General features: G+C 62.5%; 1 protein-coding gene across 4 annotated transcripts; it reads right to left on the reverse strand.

Moving 5' to 3' along the window:
* Positions 1–1058: 1058 nt before the first annotated feature.
* Positions 1059–17914, reverse strand: INAVA (innate immunity activator). Of its 4 annotated transcripts, none has more exons than XM_033847307.2 (10): positions 17672–17914; positions 14927–15075; positions 13837–13961; positions 13333–13449; positions 12547–12763; positions 7970–8020; positions 6952–7132; positions 6617–6775; positions 4209–4809; positions 1059–2745 (listed from the first exon to the last, which is right to left on the reverse strand). In XM_033847307.2, exons 2-10 carry the CDS (start codon positions 14979–14981, stop codon positions 2653–2655), a joined length of 1599 nt encoding a protein of 532 aa, XP_033703198.1. In that variant the 5' UTR covers positions 14982–15075; positions 17672–17914; the 3' UTR covers positions 1059–2652. The 4 variants fall into 4 exon arrangements, with proteins under 4 accessions (XP_033703198.1, XP_033703136.1, XP_073656022.1 ...); XM_033847245.2 differs by having other exon boundaries at positions 6952–7162; positions 17672–17913; XM_073799921.1 differs by lacking the exon at positions 17672–17914 and adding an exon at positions 16339–17562 and having other exon boundaries at positions 6952–7162.
* Positions 17915–19582: the final 1668 nt, after the last annotated feature.

Raw genomic sequence — 19582 nt, forward strand, 5'->3', positions numbered from 1 at the left:
TCCCATTCTGCCCTGCGGTTGGGGGGCTAACAGCCCCCAGATGTCTGCCCAGGTCCTGCCTGGGAGCAGGAGGGAAGTGCTGCCTGGCCGCGTCTCCCACGCTGGACACTGGGTCCCCAGCCGGGGTGCCCACTGCCCCTGCCCCCAGAGGACCCTCCAGGGGCCTGTCTCCTCCTGCCGCCCCGTCCTGCTCGCTGGACTTGGTTGCTCCCTTTGCCGGGGAGCTTCCCCCTCGGTATGCACCCTGGGGACACTGGTCATGGTTTCCCTGGGCCTCACTCCTTATAATGGTCTAAAACACAGAATCCACAAAATCTGGGCCGTGATCCACGACTCAGTTTGGTGGAAGAGGTTCAGGTCTGAGATTGGGATGCTCACACTTTTCCAGAGACCCTGGGCTGTGTCCCCTCGGAGCCCACCCCAGAATGGAGCGCCCCGGCCCCCAAAGCCGCAGTCCCTGGAGCCCAGGGAGGGCAGAGGGCACAGTGAGGCCAGCCCACCCACGGGCATCTGCCCAGCCTCACGCCCTGCCCCGGGGCCGCCGCGAGGGCCGGCGGAAGGGACGCCTCACCTGACACTTGGTGCCTCAGCTCTGGGGCGCACGCCCATCTTGGGCATCGAGGCTCCAGGGGGCGCTGCGCTGGGTTCCAGAGCGGCCCCTGCAGGGCAGGCATGGAGGTAGCCGATGCGAGCTGCCCTCCCCGCCCCGTTGTGACCTGGGCAGTCCACTCCCCCCCGCCCCCGACCTCATCCAGCTTTGGAGAAGAGGGGCTGTTTCTCCCCCCAGAACGGCTCTGAGGAGGCTCAGCCCCTCCCATCACTGAGCACAGTCTCGGAACCCCCAGGGGCTGCCGTGGCCCCAGGTCCTTCTCGGGGAGGGACTCCCAGAGCCCAGCTCCTCGGGCCCCGGGCGTAGGGGGACCAAAGAGCTTCAACTCCTGCTTCCATCCTGCCCGGGGACGCAGAGAGCTTCCCCCCCACCCCACCCCCCGCCCCGCAGGGACCTGGCCAGATCCTCTGCTCACGGAATTCAGCACAAAAGAACCTTCCTCACCGGCTCCGCCTCACAAAGACAGACTTTATTGGAGTAACTGGCACGGAAACCCCACCGCTCCAGCCCCGCAGCTGAGGACACAGCCACTTCTCAGGCGCACCAGGCATCACACAGGACCAGTAAGTCAACGGGAAGGACCCGCGGGCGTGGAGGGCGCACTCCGCGAGGACCCGGGGCGGCAGGGGGCAGAGGCTGTGCTCAGGGGCAACGCGCTCAGACACCCACCGCCACGGAACAGCGCCCAAAGTCAACACGACGGGGCAGGTGCTCCCAGAGCCAGGATGCTGCGGGCCGGGAGCACAGGGATGCGGGCTTCCCCTCAGGCCCCTCCCTCCTCCCGACCCCTGGGCCGGGCCGCCCTCCCCAGGCAGCGGGAGAACTGTGCTTCGTCCGGGTCAGGCCTCAAAGTTCTTAGAGCCTCGAGCTGTCTGTGTAGCCCCCGTCCTACAGACAGAGGATGCCACGTGGGCAAGGTCAGCGCTTGGTGCGTCCAAACCTCCCAGCCTCAGCTCAGTGGCTCTCTCCTGGGAGCAGGACCCCTATTTGGGGATCTGACCCGGCAGCAAAGGCCCAAGGATGAGAGCCCGGGACCACGGACGGTCTTAGCACGGCCGGCTTCCGGGCCTCAAGTCTCAGCACTAGGATGATTCCTTAACACCCTGCAAGGCGGGTGTCCCCATGTCTGTAAAAACAAGGACTTGCCCTCCTTCAAGGAAATCCGGTCTCAGGGCAGCACAGCCGAGTGCGGGAAGGAGCAATGACACCCCCGGCCCTGGGAACGCGCCACAGGGGGCGCCCTTCCAGAAGCACATGTAAAGCGCTGGTTTTTAGGATGACGACGATGAAAAGACATCAGAGGAAGTGGGGCGGTGGGGGGGGGGGGAGCGGGCGGTGGCCTGCAAGCCCTCAAGAGGCCCAGAGAAGGTGGTCAGCTCCCGGCCAGGGCCTACGGATGCTCCAATCTGGAGAGGCCTCCAGCCCAACGCTCCTGGGTCCGGGTCGACGCTGGGAGCCTCAGGACAAGGGCGCACACAGTGACAGGGGCCCCTACAAGGAAGTCACGGGGTCAGGAAAAGAGCAGAGCCCAGGAAGACAAGACTCCGCCAGGACACGCTGACCTTTAACCTAGCTCGGTGCGTGCATCACAGAGCACATCACAGAGGGGACAACTCGCCCCCAGCCCGGGCACCCTACAGCCTGAGAGCTGGGAAATGGGGGAGGGAGGTGCAGCCCCCAGCGGCAGTGGGGCGGGAGGGCCAGGGGCTGTTCTCTGGGGATGCGTCCCCGACCACACGTCTTGCACACGGAGACAGGTGCTGTTAGTCAGAGGCAAGGCCTCGAGTCCAGTAGGCCTGTCTCTGGGGAATAAAGCATTGTCATATTACAGGGATCTTGGGGACAAACCACAAGTATAAATCCATAGGCCAGAGCTTCTGAACAAAAACTGGTAAAAAAAAAAAAAAAGTCTCAGCTCCAGGTCATCGACCTGCGATGGGGGAGGAGAGCCGAAGAGGGCTTCAAGGGTGGGCGGTCGCAGCCCCAGCCCCGCTGGGAAGCAGTCTCTTCGGCCTGCCGGCCACGGTGTCCGGAGCCCAGGGTCACACCTGGCTGATGATCTCTCCATTCTCAGGTACAAACACTTGCACGGGGGCCCCCTCAGGCGATCTCCGGAGCACACACACGGTGGGCACCTGCCCGGGCCAGGGGGAAAGGAGAGGTGGGTGAGCAAAGCAGGTCGAGACATCAGGACAGCAAGCCCGGCCACACCATCCTTGTCCCCTAAGGACGCTGACCGGTGGCAGCACCGGCCCAGCCACTCAGCCCTCGCCTCCGCGGCAGGCTCTCTGTGCCCTCGTCCATTTCCACTCCAGCTTTCTTTCGGGTGTGACGGGCACCCTGACCTTTGCTCCACCCCCACCCCATCCCCCCCAGCTCACTTCTCATCACCCTCCCCGTCTGGCAGGTTGGGATGGGCTGGGCCCGGGCCAAGGACAGGTCCAAGCTCGCAGGCATGGAAAGGCACGTCAGCTGGAGGGTGCGGCCTGGGACTGCGGCCAGGGTGCTACCAGGCCCAGGATGCCAGCTGCAGCCCAGAGGACTGGGGGCGGGGGAGGGAGGTGCAGCTGGGCCCGGCCAGAATCTTGGGTCTCAAAGCAGCAGCCTGTCGGGGGCTTCTGGAGCACACCCCCTGCAGAGCCCTCCTTCCCAGGGAGCAATAAAGAAAGGCTCACTCAGCACTTCCCTGGCAGTCCAGTGGTTAAGACTTAGCGCTCCCAGTGCAGGGGGCATGGGTCCGATCCCTGGTCGGGAAACTAAGATCCCACATGCCACGCAGCCGGAAAAAAAAGCTCATGCACGGTCCCCCTCTTCCAGAAAGAAAAAACTGGGCACAGAAATCAAGAGTGGCCATGCTACCTCACGTCGGGGTGCTCCACCTATATGCTGCCCACCAACTCGGTCCCCGACCTCGGGGGGCCCCAGGTGATAATAACACCACGTATTAGGACTTTCTATGCATTGCTCTAATCATTTCCCACATATTAACTCATTTCAAGTTCTTACTGCCCCTCTGTGATGGGTCCTTTAAGACTCCCATTTTACAGAGAGTGACGGAGGACCAGAGGAGTTAATAAACCTGCCCAGTGCTGGCAGGGCTGAGACTTGAACCGGGGCCTGCGCCCTTAGCCATCAGTCACCCTGCTTCTCAGCTGGGTGGCGGGAGGGGAGTGGGGCACAGTAGCTGGCTGACAGGCGGTCACAGGTTATGGCCCCTGCATACACACTGCCAGACTCTCCCTCCGTCCTGGGCACTCAAGTCGGGAGACTGGGGGGTGATGGGGATTGGCCTTACGGTTATAAATAGAGGCCTCTCTGTTTTGTAGATCATCGGTGGAGCCATTAGGAAAAAAGGTCTTAGGTGTCTGGGAGGGTCACCTCCACTGGCGCACGTGGACACGCGCTCTAGAGCTAAACGTACAGGCGAACTCAGGAGGCCGCCAGGGGAGTCTTCCTGCGGGCCTTCCAGAGCCGCGAGGAAATGCTCTGGGGCCTATTCCTCCGAGCTGAAAGCTGCCCGGCCACCGGACTGCAGGCTGTGCGCCTGCGCCCCAGCACCGGATCGCGGGACCTGGGAGGGCCGGACCCGCGCGCGTACCTGTGTGCGCGCGAAGCTCTCGGCGCCAGGCGGTAGGCTGCGCACGCGGAAAGCCCCCTGGCGGTCCAGCGAGTGGGGGCGTGAGCTCCGGAGCCGGGCCCGCTCGTGCCACGACTTGAGCTCCTCGGACACGGCCGCCTTGCTGAGCCCGCGGCCCGCGGGGCTGTCGCGCAAAGAGGGCGTCCGGACCACGCGGCCGTGGGCGGGCGGTGGGCGCTGCCAGCGCGGGGCGGCCGCGTCCTCGCCGCGGCCCGGGCCCCACTCGACCCACTGGCCGGGCGGCGGGCGGCCCTCAGCCACCACCAGGTAGCGCGCGGCCCTCAGGCAGGCGGGGGGAGGCCGGAGTCGGGGGCCGCGGGGCACGCGCGGGCGGGGCGGCGCGGGCGGGGACAGTGGCCGCAGGAAGGAGATGTCGGGGCTGCTGCTGCCGGGCGGCGTCGGGTGCGACAGGCTGGAGGCGTCGGAACCGCTGTCCTCGGAGCACGAGTGGCAGGCGGGGCACGGCACGGGAGCGGGTGCAGTCACCGTGTAGTAAGTGGGGCGGCGGCGCGGGAGGGCGCTGCGACCCCTGCCGTCGGGGCCCGCGCGGAAGGGGTCGGTCCTATGGAGAGAAGAGGGGGCTCTGAGCCAGCCCTGCCTGGGCGGCGGGGAAGGCATCGCGCGTGCGCGGCCTCGGCCACGCCTCCCCACGTGCCCACAGCCTCCTGGCCCGGCTCGCCCTACACGCCCCTCCTGCACCCCACACCACTGCTCCACTGCACGCTGGGGTTTGGGTCACGGAGGCCACCCACAGCTGCCTCCTGTTCTCAGCCATCTCAGGTGCGAGGCGTCCAGTGGCATTTCAACCACACAATCTGAACGGGCGGACACCATCAAGCGTCCGAGGTGAAGGCGTGAAGCTGGTGTGTGGCCCATCCCGAGGGACTACCAGTGAAGAGAGGAGAGGGCGGGCCCCTCTACAGCCAAGGGCAGAGGCCTCAGGAGAAACCGCCCTGGGGCATCTGCGTCCTGGACTTGCCGCCTCCCAGTCTGGAGGCGGTGGTGTGTGTCCAGTTGCGCTGTTCTATACGGCAGCCCCAGCCGGCTAGGACAGGGTGGCCGCATGCAGGTGGCCCTCCCCAGGGCACTAGCTCCGGACAGCCAGCGGGGCTGGAATCCAGCCTCCCTCTGCCAGCACCCCGGGAGCAGGCCTGTCCGTCCAGCGGGGCGCCTTTCACTAATCTGCACAAAGGCCCTGTGTGTAAAAAGGCCCCCCAGTATGTGAACTATAAGATGCATTTCTGGCCTCCAGCCCAGCGCTGCCCAGAAGCAAAGTCAACCTGACGGAAGAACCCAGCAATGTCCTGAGGGTGCCCTGGGCTGTAGGACGGTGTGGCCGACACTGCCTGTCGTAACTCGGTCACTGAAACGAGCACCAAACAGCAGGGAACTTGGAAAGGAGCATTGAGTGGATTCTCGTTATTCATGGGTTCTGTATTTGCAAATTCACCGACTGCTCAAATTGATTTATAGCCTCAAAATCAACACTCCCGGCGCTTTTGTGGTCACGTGTGGACACACGCAGGGCCCAGCAGGCTTTCCCAGCCGAGGCTCTGAGTTCTGGGTTCAGCTCTCATACGATTCCCACAGTCTACTTAGTATCATGCTTTTCGTATTTTTGTGCGTTTTGTTGGTGATTTCAGTGTTTAAAATGGCCCCAAAGTTGATGCTGCAGGACCGTCTGGTGTCCTGAGCTCAAGGAAGCTGGGACGTGATTTACGGAGAAAATAACATGTTAGATGAGCCTCGTTCAGGCGTGAGATCTAGGGCTGTTGGCCCTGAGTTCAATGTTAATGAGTTGATGGTACGTATTAGATAAGGTGTCTTTAAACAGAAACCCCATAAAACAAGGTTACGTATGGATCAGTTGACAGACACGTTGTGACCAGAAGCTGTAACCCTGTGTGTCCCCGGGAGCAGCGGGTCAGCTTTGCACTTCACAGGACATAACTACCCAAGTAATGAGAATCAACTGTACGTCCGTTGAGAACGTGACCCGTCCATCGTCAAGAGACTAATAATAAAACAATCACAGACAACTGCAAAAGTATCTTCTAAGGTACACTCCTGCTCTCGCAGGAGAGTCTGCAGAGACGGGGAGAAAAGTGGAATCTGGTTGTGCAAAGAGACAAAACCGGAGTCTTTGGAAGAAAACACCTTGCTTCACGAGGGACTCGCCCTTGGCTTTGCTGGTTGGGGTGCGGCCTCTATTGAGCGGTGCTTAAGAAAACATCCCAAGGAGAAGCCACTGCACAAGCCATGTGTCACCCACGGGTGTCCCACATAATCCTGGAAGCCACCACCCTCCAAAGGTAAATTCTCAATGGTGGGTCTCACCCCCTGCATCACTGGGGTGGCCTGTCTCTTACCTCAGGGGCTGTGACTGGCCCCTCCTGCCCTGCATCTCAGGGGTGGCCGGGGCACTGATGCGGCCCTGCCGCTGCCCAGCAACGTTGCGGACGGGGACCACGTAGCAGGAGGCAGGACTAGACTCGCTGGGCCCATCCTGCGGGGTGCTGGCCGGGCTGCTGGAGATTGGAGGGATTGGAGACAGGTCAGCAGCAGGAATGCCTCCATCCAGGGGCTCCGGTGTGTGGAGGGACGGACTCATGCCTCCCACCATCACACGCAGGATCGGGGTCTCCTGCACTGTGCCCCCCCCCAGATCCCACCTGCTCCTGGCCCTCCCTTCCCCCCGCCTGACCTGGACTCGCTTCCGGGCTCGGAGGACTTCCTGGGCTTCTCGTAGGGGTGGTCCAGGCTCGTCTCCTTCCAGGGGCTGTTCTGGATGGGGGCCCGCTCCAGGCCCCCCGTGTCAAGGCCTGCTGGCTGCAGCCCCTCGAGGGTTTGGGGCGGGAGAGGCCGGGAAGGCGCATCTGGGGACTCTGGGGGAGGTTTTGGCACTTGAGATGCCTCTGCAGGTAAAGGAAGCCCGGGAAGGCAGTGGTGGGGGAACCAGCCCAACCAGAACCTCCGTGGCCTGTGCCTGGCCCGCCCTCCCGTGGCTGCCAGTCTGGCAGTGCCAGGCCATGGCTCTGGGCCCAGATGCTTCTAAACACCTTATTCTCCTTTCAGACTTACTCCTTACAGCTCCATCTTATACCTGCCTCCTACAGGAAGCCTCCCCAGATTGACTCTCTTGGCTCACATGACTCCCCTTTCTAACCTTTATTCCTGATGCCGTATCTGCAGCTAACCTCCTGTTTCCCTATTCTTCCTCTCACGCTGTGCCCACGTGTGCTGTTTCCTTACTGGCCTGGGCCCTCCCCTGGGCAGGACCTCACCACCCTCTTGGCCCACCTTGACCCCTCAGCATCGTTAGGGTTTGTCACCAGGGTTCTCAATCTACGGACTTGTGTTTCCTCCCTCAGTGCTACCCTGTTTTCACAAAGGGCAATGACCGTGGCCCGATGGCTGAGGCTCTGACGGGTGCGTATTGACGTAAAGGCTAAGTCCCAGGCAAAGGCAGGGAGGCCCGGGGCCCAGGGCTCTGCTGGATTCCCCTTCCCCTCCCGGTCACGATGATCGAGCACCTGGACCGGCAAAGCGTCAGCACATCCCCCCCTCACCCACGCACAGGGCGCACAGGTGGAACGGACGCTGAGCCCAGCCCGGCTCCCGCCTCCTTTAGCTCACTGAGAAGTCACAGCCAACGCCGCCCAAGCCCCGAGTTCTCGCGGAGGAGCCCAGCGCTCACAACAGCCCCTAAACTGCCCTCTCACCTTCCTCACGGAGCAGCCCGTCCAACAGGGAGTCATCTGAGGCGCCGTGCTCTGGGGAGGCCAAAGGAGAGAGGAGGAGGTGAAGAAATCCCCCCGCAGAGCTGGGGCATCAGCAGTGCTGAGCAGCTGCCCCGCCCCCTTCCTGATAGCATCCCTTATCGGGAGATACCAACCACGTGTTCAGTTCTGTGCTAGGTGTGAATTTATCACTTGGAAGGAGAAAATAAAAGTCAGTAAATAGGAGTGAGGAGACAGGAAACTCCATTTTAATCCTGGCTCTGCCATTAGCTTTGTAACCTCGAATAAGCCATCTCAACGCTCTGGGCCTCCGTTTCCCCATCTATTAAAAAAAAAGCCAGGCCTTCCTCTGGCGGGGTTTCCAGGCAGTGGAGGGGAAGGCAGAGAGTCATTTTGGAAGGCCCCCGGGGTAAAGAGATTTTTGCTAACTGTTGTATAGTCTTCTGATACCATAAATACAGCTCAACTCAAGCACCCGCAAATCTGAGAACCCCTGCATTACCAGCGAGAGTGGGAATTGCAGCTATGGGGTCGTGGGCTCTCACAGTTCAAGTGAGAGTGGCCGTCTGGGTCAGGAAGGTCCTTCCCTGGTGACAGGACAGCCGCCTAAGGACATGGAGGACGGTCCTTCTGCATGGGCAGCAGCAGTCTGGACCCAGGAAGACAGAGGACTCAAATTTACCATTGTCCCTAAAACACTGAAACTTCAGATACTCGGTCTAACCTAACATGACCCGGAGGGAACTCGCAAAGCATTTTCAACTACATTTGAGAACGCGGGTGAGGGCAAACTGACAATAGCTAATTATTTCTCTTGGGCTTTTCTAAGCGCCTTATATACGTGAATTCACGGGATCCTCATAACAACCGTGTACGGTGAGATGACCATCTCCCCGTAGCAGCTCAGGACACAGAGGCTTGGAGGAGCTGATAACATAGCTTAGGTCAAACCGCCGGAAGGTGGTTGAGTCAGATTCACACCCAGACCGTCTGACCAGAGTCTGGCCCTTCACCACCACCATTTATGGGCTCTCCTGTTAGCTGGCCTTTCATGCAGAGGTCATTAACCAGAAAATTCTAAGAAAAGTAGATTCCGTTTCCAGCCATCTGAAAATCCCCTATAACAGGAATTGGCTGGTGGCAGGCCTGTGGGACAAATCCAGTTAACTGGATTTTTTTTTTTTTTTTGGCCACACCGCGAGGCATGCGGGATCTTAGTTCCCTGACCCGTGCCCCCTGCAGTGGAAGCACAGAGTCTTAACCGCTGGACCACCAGCGAAGTCCCTTAAAAACAATTTTTTTTTTCTGGCTGGTTTTATAAATAAAGTTGTATTGAAACACGACTGTGGGTTTGTTTACGTAACGTCTGGCTGCTTTCATGATACGATGGCCAAGCTGAGTAGTAATGACGGAGGCCACATGGCCCACGAGCCTAAAACATTTACTCCCTGGACCTTTACAGAAGTTTGTCAACGTTTGCTCCTCAGTTTAAATGAGACAGAACCTTTACACAGAGCAGTCTGTAAACATGCAGGGGCGGCTGCCCACGGAGCAGCCCGTGCTTTAAGGTTCAACTGGGGAGACGTGCTCTTACCTAATGCTGGTTCCCAGCCTCTGATCTTTAACAAAAACCTGGGGAACCGAGATGTTTATGTTTCACAAATGTCAACTTGAAGAAATTGTGGGACTGTTACTGTCACGGTCCAGGGATGCCGGGGTCGGGGGCTGGGTATAGTCACGTGTTTGGGGTTTGAATATATGGTCTGGGAAGACAGCCATCAGCCCCGGTGGCTTAATCAGGTGGTTCATGGGGGCTGCTTGCTGTCTTGGCCACGCTGCCCCACAGCCCTACCCTCGGCCCAGCAGCGGCAGGCGGACACCCCAGGCAGAGGCCATGCAAACGCTGGGCATCCTCAAAGCTGCACCGTCCCGTGCAGCAGCCACTGGCTGCATGGGCTATTTTAGATTAAATTAAAATTTTAGTTTCTCAGCCGCACGGGTCACAGTCCAAGTGTTCAACAGTCTCATGCAGTGAGTGCTGCCGATTGGACAGCACAGATCTGGAACGTTTCATCATGGAAGAGCTCCTACCAGCGTTGCCAGCACGGGCACCGCTAATCAACAAAAGCGTCCTGAGCACCTGTTACGTCAGCTCGGTGCTGGGGGGCCTTTCTCATCAGGCTCCCTGTGGTCTATTCGCCCCGCAGCTGACCGCTCCCGCCACCCGCAGGGGACAAGCTAATGGCTGCCACCTGGTAGAATTAGGTTCCAAACTGAGTAACCTTCCTGCGGAGACCAAGAGGGTGGGTGGATTTTTCTAACTTTTTTTGGGTTAGTTTGTTTGCTTTTTTTTTTTCCTCTTTAATTCAAAACACCTTTCAGCTACTAATTATTTTTTCATACATCTTTATTGCTAGTTAACTATTAATCCCTCTCTACTTCCTGCTTTCAGGGCGAGCCCAGCTGGGCAGATGGCCAAGAGCAGGAATTACCTGTCTAGAACCACCTCCTCCTGGGCTCCCAGGAGAAGACATTGCAACCAGGACCTCAGGCCTCGTCAACACAGGACACTAGACCCAGGACCTCAGGCCTCATCGACACAGGACGTTAGACCCAGGACCTCAGGCCTCATCGACACAGGACGTTAGACCCAGGACCTCGGGCCTCATCGACACAGGACGTTAGACCCAGGACCTCGGGCCTCATCACCACAGCACACTAGACCCAGGACCTCAGGCCTCATCGACACAGGACGTTAGACCCAGGACCTCAGGCCTCATCACCACAGCACACTAGACCCAGGACCTCAGGCCTCATCAACACAGGACACTAGACCCAGGACCTCAGGCCTCATCGACACAGGACACTAGACCCAGGACCTCAGGCCTCGTCGACTCAGGACACTAGACCCAGGACCTCAGGCCTCGTCAACACAGGACACTAGACCCAGGACCTCAGGCCTCGTCGACACAGGACACTAGACCCAGGACCTCAGGCCTCATCAACACAGGACACTAGATCCAGGACCTCAGGCCTCGTCGACACAGGACACTAGACCCAGGACCTCGGCCTGGTCAGGCCAGGGCTGCAGGTGGAGAGCAGAGCTGCCTCTCTGATCAGGAGGGTGGAAGCAGTCGCATGGCCAAGCCCCTTCCCCACAGCTGTTTCCCCTGGACTAAGTGCCCCCTCCCGCGGATGGCTGGCCAAGCCCCAGGCGTGTCCTGGCCTGCTCCCCACTCCCAACAAGCAGCCTCATCGTCGCAATGATAGGAGCAGAGCCACAGCCCTACACCGTCCACCACCCCACACCGCAGGCCTGTGGTCAGAGGAGCCCACAGGGCGGTGTGAGGCCAGACGGGACACAGGAGGGGCTGGGACACACAGACGGGGCACAGCCCCCCGGGCCCCTGCCACCAGGACAGCAACGAGCCCTCGGGGGCTTCCGTGCCCAAGTCAGCAGCTGCCTTTCAAGGGGAGCTTGCATCCTGGGCCCTGTGAGGAAGAGGGAGGACGGAGGCCCCTCTCCACCAGAGCCGGTCGGCCGTCCTGCCTGGGTCTCCCCGCCGCCCGGGGTTACTGGGTCAGCTGTCGCGTGGAGGCATCTCCTCCCTCGTCCTCCCCTCCTGGCTGCTGGGGGGGACCTGGGAGGCGTCTGGACTCACCCTAAATTAGAGGCCACGTGCCCAGCCGGGGCAGGAGGCGGCCTTGGCACAAAGCTGACCTGAGGGGCAGGGGTGGGAGCTGGGGAGCCCAGGTGGAGGCCCCAGATCCGGTTCAGCCCAGGGCCCAACTCCCTGTGCCAGCTCCCTCACACGCACGGGAGGCCTGGGAGCCAGGAGAGGCCTGGGGCAGGGCGAGCCCAATGCCCTGGCGCCGGAACGGAAGGGAGGCCTCCAAGGACTGACCCGACAGGTTGGGCTCGGGTCAGGAGAAAGAAAAAGCCACACGCGAGGGCCCAGAACCACTTGCTGGAAGAGGAACCGGCCTGGACGTGTGATGTCCCCTGACGCCTGGGCCTGGACGACTCACTAGGTGCCGCACAGTCAGCGGGCGCTGGACCCCGGGCTCAGGGACTAGACTAAGAGGCACAGTAACTAGAGAACAGAGCGCGGGGGCCCCAGTCCTGACTGGGCGGTTCTAGGTACTTCAGGGACGGTGGGTGTGCACTTCCACCAGAGCATCCGCCGGCAGCCGTGGGCCCTGCAGCACTGCAGCGAGCAGATATGCACAGAATGTGGGCCCTCGGCCGTGTCACGGGACCACCTGCCCTGTGGGCCTGGGATCGGAGGGCTGGACAAGCCCTCGAGATAAGCTGAGGTCAGCCTGGGGGTGCCTCCTGTCCGGGAGGCCTCCTGCAGGGCGTGGATTCCGAGGGAGGAGTGGGTTGTTTTCTAAGGAAATGGGGAGGGTCTCAGGGGAGGGCGATGACTGGGCTGAGGCTTGTGGGGTTGCCACGGGTCAGGATGGGGTGGGGCGGACCGGGGAAGCAGGTTTCCCCCAACGACGGGACGGATGGGTCTGGGACCGGCCGGATGGGTCTGGGACCGGCCGCTGCTCACCTGGGCCTGGGGCCGGGGCGGGAGGGGCCCCGTTGCCTCGCTGCCACTCCCCCAGGCAGCGCTGCAGGTCCCGCAGCTTCTTCTCTTCCTGCTGCACCGCGTGCTTCCGCTGCCGGCGCGCCTGGCGGCCCAGGTTCCCCTCCCGGCACAGGCGCCGCGCGGCCTCGGCGATCTGCAGCTGCAGGGCCAGCTCCCTCTCCAGGCTGCTCAGTGGGTCCTGGGGGAGGACGCAGTGAGCGACACCGGAATGGCCCAGACCCCCAGCAGACGGCGGTGTCCAGGGCCCAGGCCTCCAAGCAGCTGGCCCAGGACCCACCCAGCAGCCTGACCCCGAGCCAGGCAGGGAGGGACTGAGGTGGACGCTTCCCTCCCACCCCAAAGGGCCAGGCAGACGAGCCACCCGTCACACCACGGGGAGGGACCCGAGGGTCCAAGCCACCCCACGGCCCCCCTCCTGTGCTGAGAAAGGGGAGGATGGCCCCAGGAGCCAGAGCGACCCGTCCACACAGGCCACTGCCTCTCCGGGCCGGCTGCGCTCTTGGCTGGCCTTCTGCCCTCAGGGGACTGAACCCCACGTCCTCCCTTGAGGTCCCAGCCCTCCCGGCACTGGCACGGCTTCCCTGAGGCCACGTGGGCTACACGTTGGCGGGTGCCCCTCGTCCACGCAGAGCCAAGCGGCCTGAGCTGTGTGATGCTAGAGCAGAGACCCCTGCGGAGGGGAAGCAAGGCCTGGGGACCACAGCCGCCAGCCTCGGGGAGCAGGGACGGCACCCTGCAGCACCTCACCTCTCTGTGCAAGGCCCACTCGTCCAGTTTGTAAGCGGCTCCGATCCTGCGGCGGACCTTGGGGGCCTTCTCCCCCGGTCTGAAGGGGTACTCTGCAGGCAAGATGCCCGTCAGCTCCTGCGGGGGAAGCAATTTCGTGCCAAGCCGCTCTCCACGCCCAGCCCTTGGCCGAGCAGGAACAGCCCGTCCGGCGGGCCCTGGGTGACCTGTGCCGCCCTTCCCCAGAGGCCTCTGCCCATCTCCGCGCGTCCCAGCATCCAGGGCTGTCCCTCGTCCGGGGATCTGCCCTGGCCTGGCTATGGTCCCTGCAGCCCCTCCTCTGCCCGGCCATATGCCTGGGCGCTGCGGGGAGAGCTGTCCCCTCGCTGTGCCATCCGGTGCCCCGTCGGACCCCCAGAACTTTCTCAGGGCCGGGCCTCCCACTCCTCGGCACCGACAGCCCCGCATGCGGCTCCAGCCCCCGGGGTTAAGCCCGCGCTTGTGCGCGGCGGGGCCCAGCCTCACCGCTTCCCGCAGGCAGATCCTCCTCAGCTCCTCCAGGCAGGCCTCCAGCCGCGCCTCCAGGGCCCTCTGCTGCTTGCGCACCGCGTGGGTCAGCTCCTTCGCGGGGGCCACCGGGCTGTCGGGGCCTGCGGCGGGGCAGGGGCGCGCGCTCAGGGGAGCCTGTCCCGGGCGCCGCGGGACGCCCCCAGGGCTGACGGCGCACACGCGCGCTCAGGCGGCCTCGCCTGCCCAGGCTGCGGGCCGGCCGCCACAGCAGGCCGTGTCACACCCAAAAGGCGGCGTGTACCCCGGCGGCCCGACGGCACCGTTACGGCTCGGAGGGACGGGCGGCCCCTCGGCCGTGTGCGGTGAGGGCCAGGCTGTGGTCAGAGCCCGTTCCTTCCCGCCCTTCCCTTCCCAGCCGCCACCCGTGGCAGGTGCCTTCTTCCTTGTCTGCTCCCCCACCCCTCTCTCACACACACATACACATGCATACACATATACACACACACGCATACACATATACACACACACACATACACACACATACACTCACACACATGCCCACATACATACACTCACACACACATGCACACATATACACACAAACACACACATACATACACACACTCATACACTCACACACACATATAGACACACATACACACACATATAGACACACATACACGCACACACATACACTCACATACATACACACACTCTCACACACATACACACACACACACTTACACACACACACACTGCACGCGCATCTTCTCTCTCTGTCCAAACCAGACCCGACTGGGCCCATCGGCTGTGGCCAGCCTGAGCCACGGCCCCTTCCCGCGAACCAGATAAGAGTTTTCAGCTTCTTAGGAATCATGGGGCCAGAGCTGAACACGGCAGGTAGCTGTTCAGATAGGATTGGCACTCCAGGCCAGAGCCCCCACTCCCACCCAGGGAGGAAAACTCTCAGCCCTTCCAGGGTCTGCACCCCCCTTCCCCGCACAGTGGCCTCCCCGCCGCCCCCGCCTTGGGCCCCTCAGCCTGGCCGGGCCTGGAGCCTGGGACTCGAGGAGTTGGTGGGGTCGGGGGCGCCCAAAGCCCTCACCAGACTGCAGGATGATGCCGCTGTCGGTGTCGCTGACCTCATCCTTGCTCTCCATGGTGGACTTCTGGGAGGAGGGGGCACAGAGGAGGAGGGGCCGACACCCTTCCCAGCCTGGGCCAGGATGTGCAGGTGGCCTGGAGTTTCTCCAGCTTTTAAAAGAACAAAAAATGATACACGTAAACCCCCTTGCCTCCAAACAGAGCTGTTGAGTCAGGTGGGTGAGGGTGGGAGATGTGGCGTGAGGCCCATGCTTCCGGGGGAGTGAGTCTGGGATGGGGGTGTCAGTGCTAGGGGCGCTGCGGACAGAAGGCTCTGTGGGCCTCTCCAGCGCACCTGCCCTGGGCCCAGCCTGGGCCCCTGCCGCCTCCTTCCCAGAGAGGCCTCCGAGCCCAAGGGGTGACAGCAGTGGTGGCCACAGGGACCACGACACTGGGGAGAAAGCCCATGAGGACAGGAGCAAAGAGAGAGGATGGAAAGGAGGGAACAAGAAAAAGGTGGGAGGACAAGTCAAGGAGGAAGGGAAGGAGAGGAGGGAGGGGAAACGTCGGTGCCAGGAGGGAGGCACGGCTGACGGTCCTCAGCCCGAGACCCATCCCGCCGCCCCCGTGGGTGAGGGCACCGGGCACTCAGCCAGGCCCTGTCCCGAGGCCCACAGCCCAGGCTGCCTGCTGTCTGTCTACACCAGGCGGTCCACCCGAGGGCAGGTGCCCAAAGCCGTGAGCCAACTCCCGGGCCACCAGCTATGCCTGGGAGGCCCCTCGAAGGGGAGGGGGCCCGGACCTCACACCCCACAGCCGGGAGCGAGGCAGCGCGCACGTGCATGTGTGTTGGGCGCGTGCTGCCGGGGCTGGAGGGGTGACCAGAGCCGAAGCTGCCCCAAGATGGGAAGGAGACCACGGCCACTCTGCTTGCCCGGGCCGGGCGCACGTGTGCAGCTCAGGTAGAGTTCCAGGTGTGCGTCTGCCGGCAGCAGTCACCCCGGCCGCACCCGCTGGCGCCCCCTCTCTCCTCGCCAAGTCTGCACCCCTGCTCAGGGTCCCAGCTGGCCGGGGCCTGGCGGCGGCTGGCTGGAGCCAGGGTGGGGAGCGCGGGCGGGGCCCGGGCAGGCGGCCTGGAAGCCCAGCCACCTGCTCCCTGAGTCAGCCATTGAGCAACAGTGCAGAAGTCCTCCGGAGTCTCTGTCTGGAGCTTCTCCTGCTTCTCCTCAGGGCATCACTGCTGGGCAAGGGGGCTCCTCAGCCAGTGGGAGACAAGCTGAGCCCGCAGCCAGGCCCCTGGAGGAGGGACCGCTGACGGCCAGGCCCCAGGAGCACCTCTCTGCCCATGGACAGCTTTACAGACCTACAGAAACAGCACAGCCTATCAGAGCACCTTGGGCCTGTTAAAAACCTCGCCCTGAAAACAATAGGTACCTGCACTTTGGAGTTTCAGTTCTCCAAGGAAGTCTAGAGAGTGGAGGGGAGGATTTTTTTTTTTTTAAAGTTTATATGGGGCCTTTGCGAAGATGCCAAGGAGAGAGCCTGGCCACACGTTCTGGGAACCGAGACCAGGGTACTGGGCGTGAGTTAGCTCTGCCCGGTTCACCCTCCCAAACCCTCATCCCTCCTGGAGATGGAGCGGGACAGACGGCAGGCAGCTCCCCCGCCGCCCGCTGCAGAGCCCTGGGCAGCCTGTGGGCCTCCCCAGCAGCCAGGGGCAGGGCCCTGTCAGAGCAAGGAAGGAAGGCCGTCCTAGCACGTCTGCTTGGACGAGGGAGGGGGTGATGTGGGAGGGAAGCCATCCATTACTCACACTTACTAATTAATTATTAACCATTAAGGAGTCGCCTTGGGAAGCTCTGACAACTCAGCCCTGCTTCTCATGCTGTTGCCTGTTGCAGAGTGAGCAGGAATTGCAGGGACCGAGGGGTGGCCCAGCAGAACGGCCCCCTCAGCCCCTTCCTCCCTCTGGCCAGGGTCGGGGGCAGGCCTGCTCCAAGTAGGGCAGAGAGCACGGACCGGACGTTGGGAGCCCCAGATTCCAGCCTGGATCCTGCCATCACCTATGTGATCTTAGGGGAGCTCACCTCACCTCACCTGGCTGGGCCTCCCGTCCTCACAGGCACGGTGACAACTGGACGGTACCCGGGGCCCTGGCCAGTCCCCACACTGAATCTGGATAGCGCCAGGTTGAGCAGGAAGGACCCACACGTGTGCGGCCCGCTCATCTGCCCCCCCGGGGGCGGCCCTCCAGCTTCGGGGACCCTGTCCCAGGACCTGCAGGCTCCCGTGGGTGTTGAAGGCATGCCTTTCAGATACAGGCAGTTCTGGGAATATCCCCGCCTCTCCGCATGGGAACCCTCCCTGCCCTCCAGACCCGCAGCCCCAGGTGGCAAGCCCTATCCGTCCACCCTGAACAGAGAAAAAGAACGGAGAACAAGCAAACGAACGCAAACCCCCAGGAAAAGGCAGAGAAGGACAAAAGGGGAGGAAGGGGAGCGCCGTGCACTTGCCCTTGGGCTGAGCCACTGGGACCCTCTCCCGTCACAAATGTGGCCCCAAAGGGAGGCCCTGGGACTCTCTCGTCCCAGCCTTCCCCGCTCCCGTGGAAACTGAGGCCTGGGAACTACAGTGCTGGGTCCTCATCCGAGCCCACCAGCACCCCCATCACCCCTGTGCCCTGTGGCTGACGGCCACTGCTGGGCCCCCCACCCCTAGGCCGGCTTGCCCTCGCCCCAAAGACCCGCTCCAGCTGCCCCACCCTCACCTGCTTCCAGCTCAGTCCAGGAGTCCGGGAAATGCCCCCTGGTCCCAAGTCAGGGGACCGAGGGGCCTGGCATGTCTCCTCAGGGTGTCCCAGGCCGCCCCGTGCTCTCTGGCCCACTTCCGCTCCCCACGCCGATGGCCGGTGGCTGTCCCTCCCCTGGTCCCGCCTGTGTCCCTCCCAGGCTGCCCGGCCAGGGGAGCCAGGTTACTTGTTCCAACCTGAGTCAGAGGGAGGAGCGGTGAGCAAGCCCTTCCCAGAGCAAAGCCTGCCCCACAGGCAGCCCGGGCCTCTGCACTTCCGGGGGCCGCACAGGCGGGAGAAAGGGGCTCCCCACGGAGGAACCCCAGAAGAAGGCAGCAGGGATCAGGCCTTCGCGGCCTCAAGGGCCCCCCTGCCCTGTGCTGAGCCGCCCGCCCCCCCCAGATTCCGGCTCCGCGCAGCGCCCAGAGCAGGCGAAGACCCCAGCGCGTGGGGACCACCGGCGAGAAAACTACATGCTGACAAGGAGGGTCCCTGCTCCCCAGACCCTGAAGCGGGGCCAAGGCCAGATGAGATTAGAAACTCCGGGCCGGGCCGTGACCCCGGAACTCCACGCGGGGCGGCTCTGGGGTCCCACAGCAGGCCAGGCTGTTCTGATCACAGACATTTCCCTCCAGAATCATCATGGCCGCCACCTCCCTGTTTATCTTTACAACCATCCCTCCACAGGGCCCATGGCGCACTGACCTGGACCCCAGTCCTCTCCGTAGTCCACAGGAGGGCCACTGGGACCCCGGGGTCTAAGCTCAGTCCCCAACCACCAGGGGCCAGAGACCAAAATGGAACTTGTTCCCTACAAGAAATGAGCCTCTGGGTCTCCACGCCACTGACCTTCAAGGAAAACCAACAGTTTGGAATTCACTCTATTTCATTGGTGGAAGCAAGGGCCAAAGACACTGTGACCCATCACAGGAGGCAAGAAGACAGACAGCGCTGCACACGAAGGAGACCCCTCAAGGCTTAACGCCACCTGCTTTTCTCACCACGCCCCTCACCTTGGGATCCCAGCACTCACGAGTCTCCAATAGCTCCACTCCCCCAACACCAAGACGACCTCGCCAGACGCTAGACCACATCCCCAGCCCCAAGACCACCTCCCCAGCCACAAGACCACCTCTCGAGCCCGTAGACAACCTCCCCATCCCCTAGACCAATCCCAGCTCCAAGACCACCTCCCGAACCCCTAGACCACCTCCCCAGCTTCAAGACCAAATACCTAGCGCCAAAGACCACCTCCCCAGCCCCTAGACCACCTCTCCAGTCCCTAGACCACATGCCAAGCCCCAAGACCACCTCCCCAGTGCCTAGACCACCTCCCCAGCCCCAAAGACCACAACCCCAGCCCCAAAGGTCACCTCCCCAGCCTCTAGACCACCTCCCCAGCCACTAGACCACCTCCCCAGCCACTAGTCCACCTCCACAGCCCCTAGACCACTTCCCCAGCCCCAAGACCACCTCTCCAACCAGAAGACCACCTCCCCAGCCAGAATACCACCTCACCAGTCCCAAAGACCACCTCCCCAGCCCCAGCCTCTAGACCATTTCCCCAGCCACAAGACTACCTCCCAGCCCGCAGACCACCTCCCCAGCCCCTAGACAAATCCCCAGCTCGAAGACAACCTCCCGAGCCCCTACACCAACTCCCCACACCTAGACCACCTCCCCATCCCCAAGACCACCTCCCCAGCCCCAAAGACCACCTCCCCAGACCCAACGACCACCTCCCCAGCCCCGAGACCACCTCCCCAGCCCCAAAGACCACTTCCCCAGCCCTAAATACCACCTCCCCAGCCCCTAGACCACATGCCGAGCCCCAAGACCACCTCCCCAGCGCCTAGACCACCTCCCCAGCCCCAAGACCACCTCCCCAGC

The sequence above is a fragment of the Tursiops truncatus genome, chromosome 1 (assembly GCF_011762595.2).
Source record: "Tursiops truncatus isolate mTurTru1 chromosome 1, mTurTru1.mat.Y, whole genome shotgun sequence".
Taxonomy (NCBI): Eukaryota; Metazoa; Chordata; class Mammalia; order Artiodactyla; family Delphinidae; genus Tursiops; species Tursiops truncatus.

Excerpts from the sequence above, each read along its gene's own strand:
- INAVA (XM_033847245.2), bottom strand. The coding sequence starts at position 14,981 with ATGGAGAGCAAGGATGAGGTCAGCGACACCGACAGCGGCATCATCCTG. Across the intron at positions 13,450-13,836 it reads GGATCTGCCTGCGGGAAGCG|GAGCTGACGGGCATCTTGCC; the intron begins GTGAGGCTGGGC and ends CTTCCCCCGCAG. Across the intron at positions 2,746-4,208 it reads AGAGCTTCGCGCGCACACAG|GTGCCCACCGTGTGTGTGCT; the intron begins GTACGCGCGCGG and ends TGGCCCGGGCAG.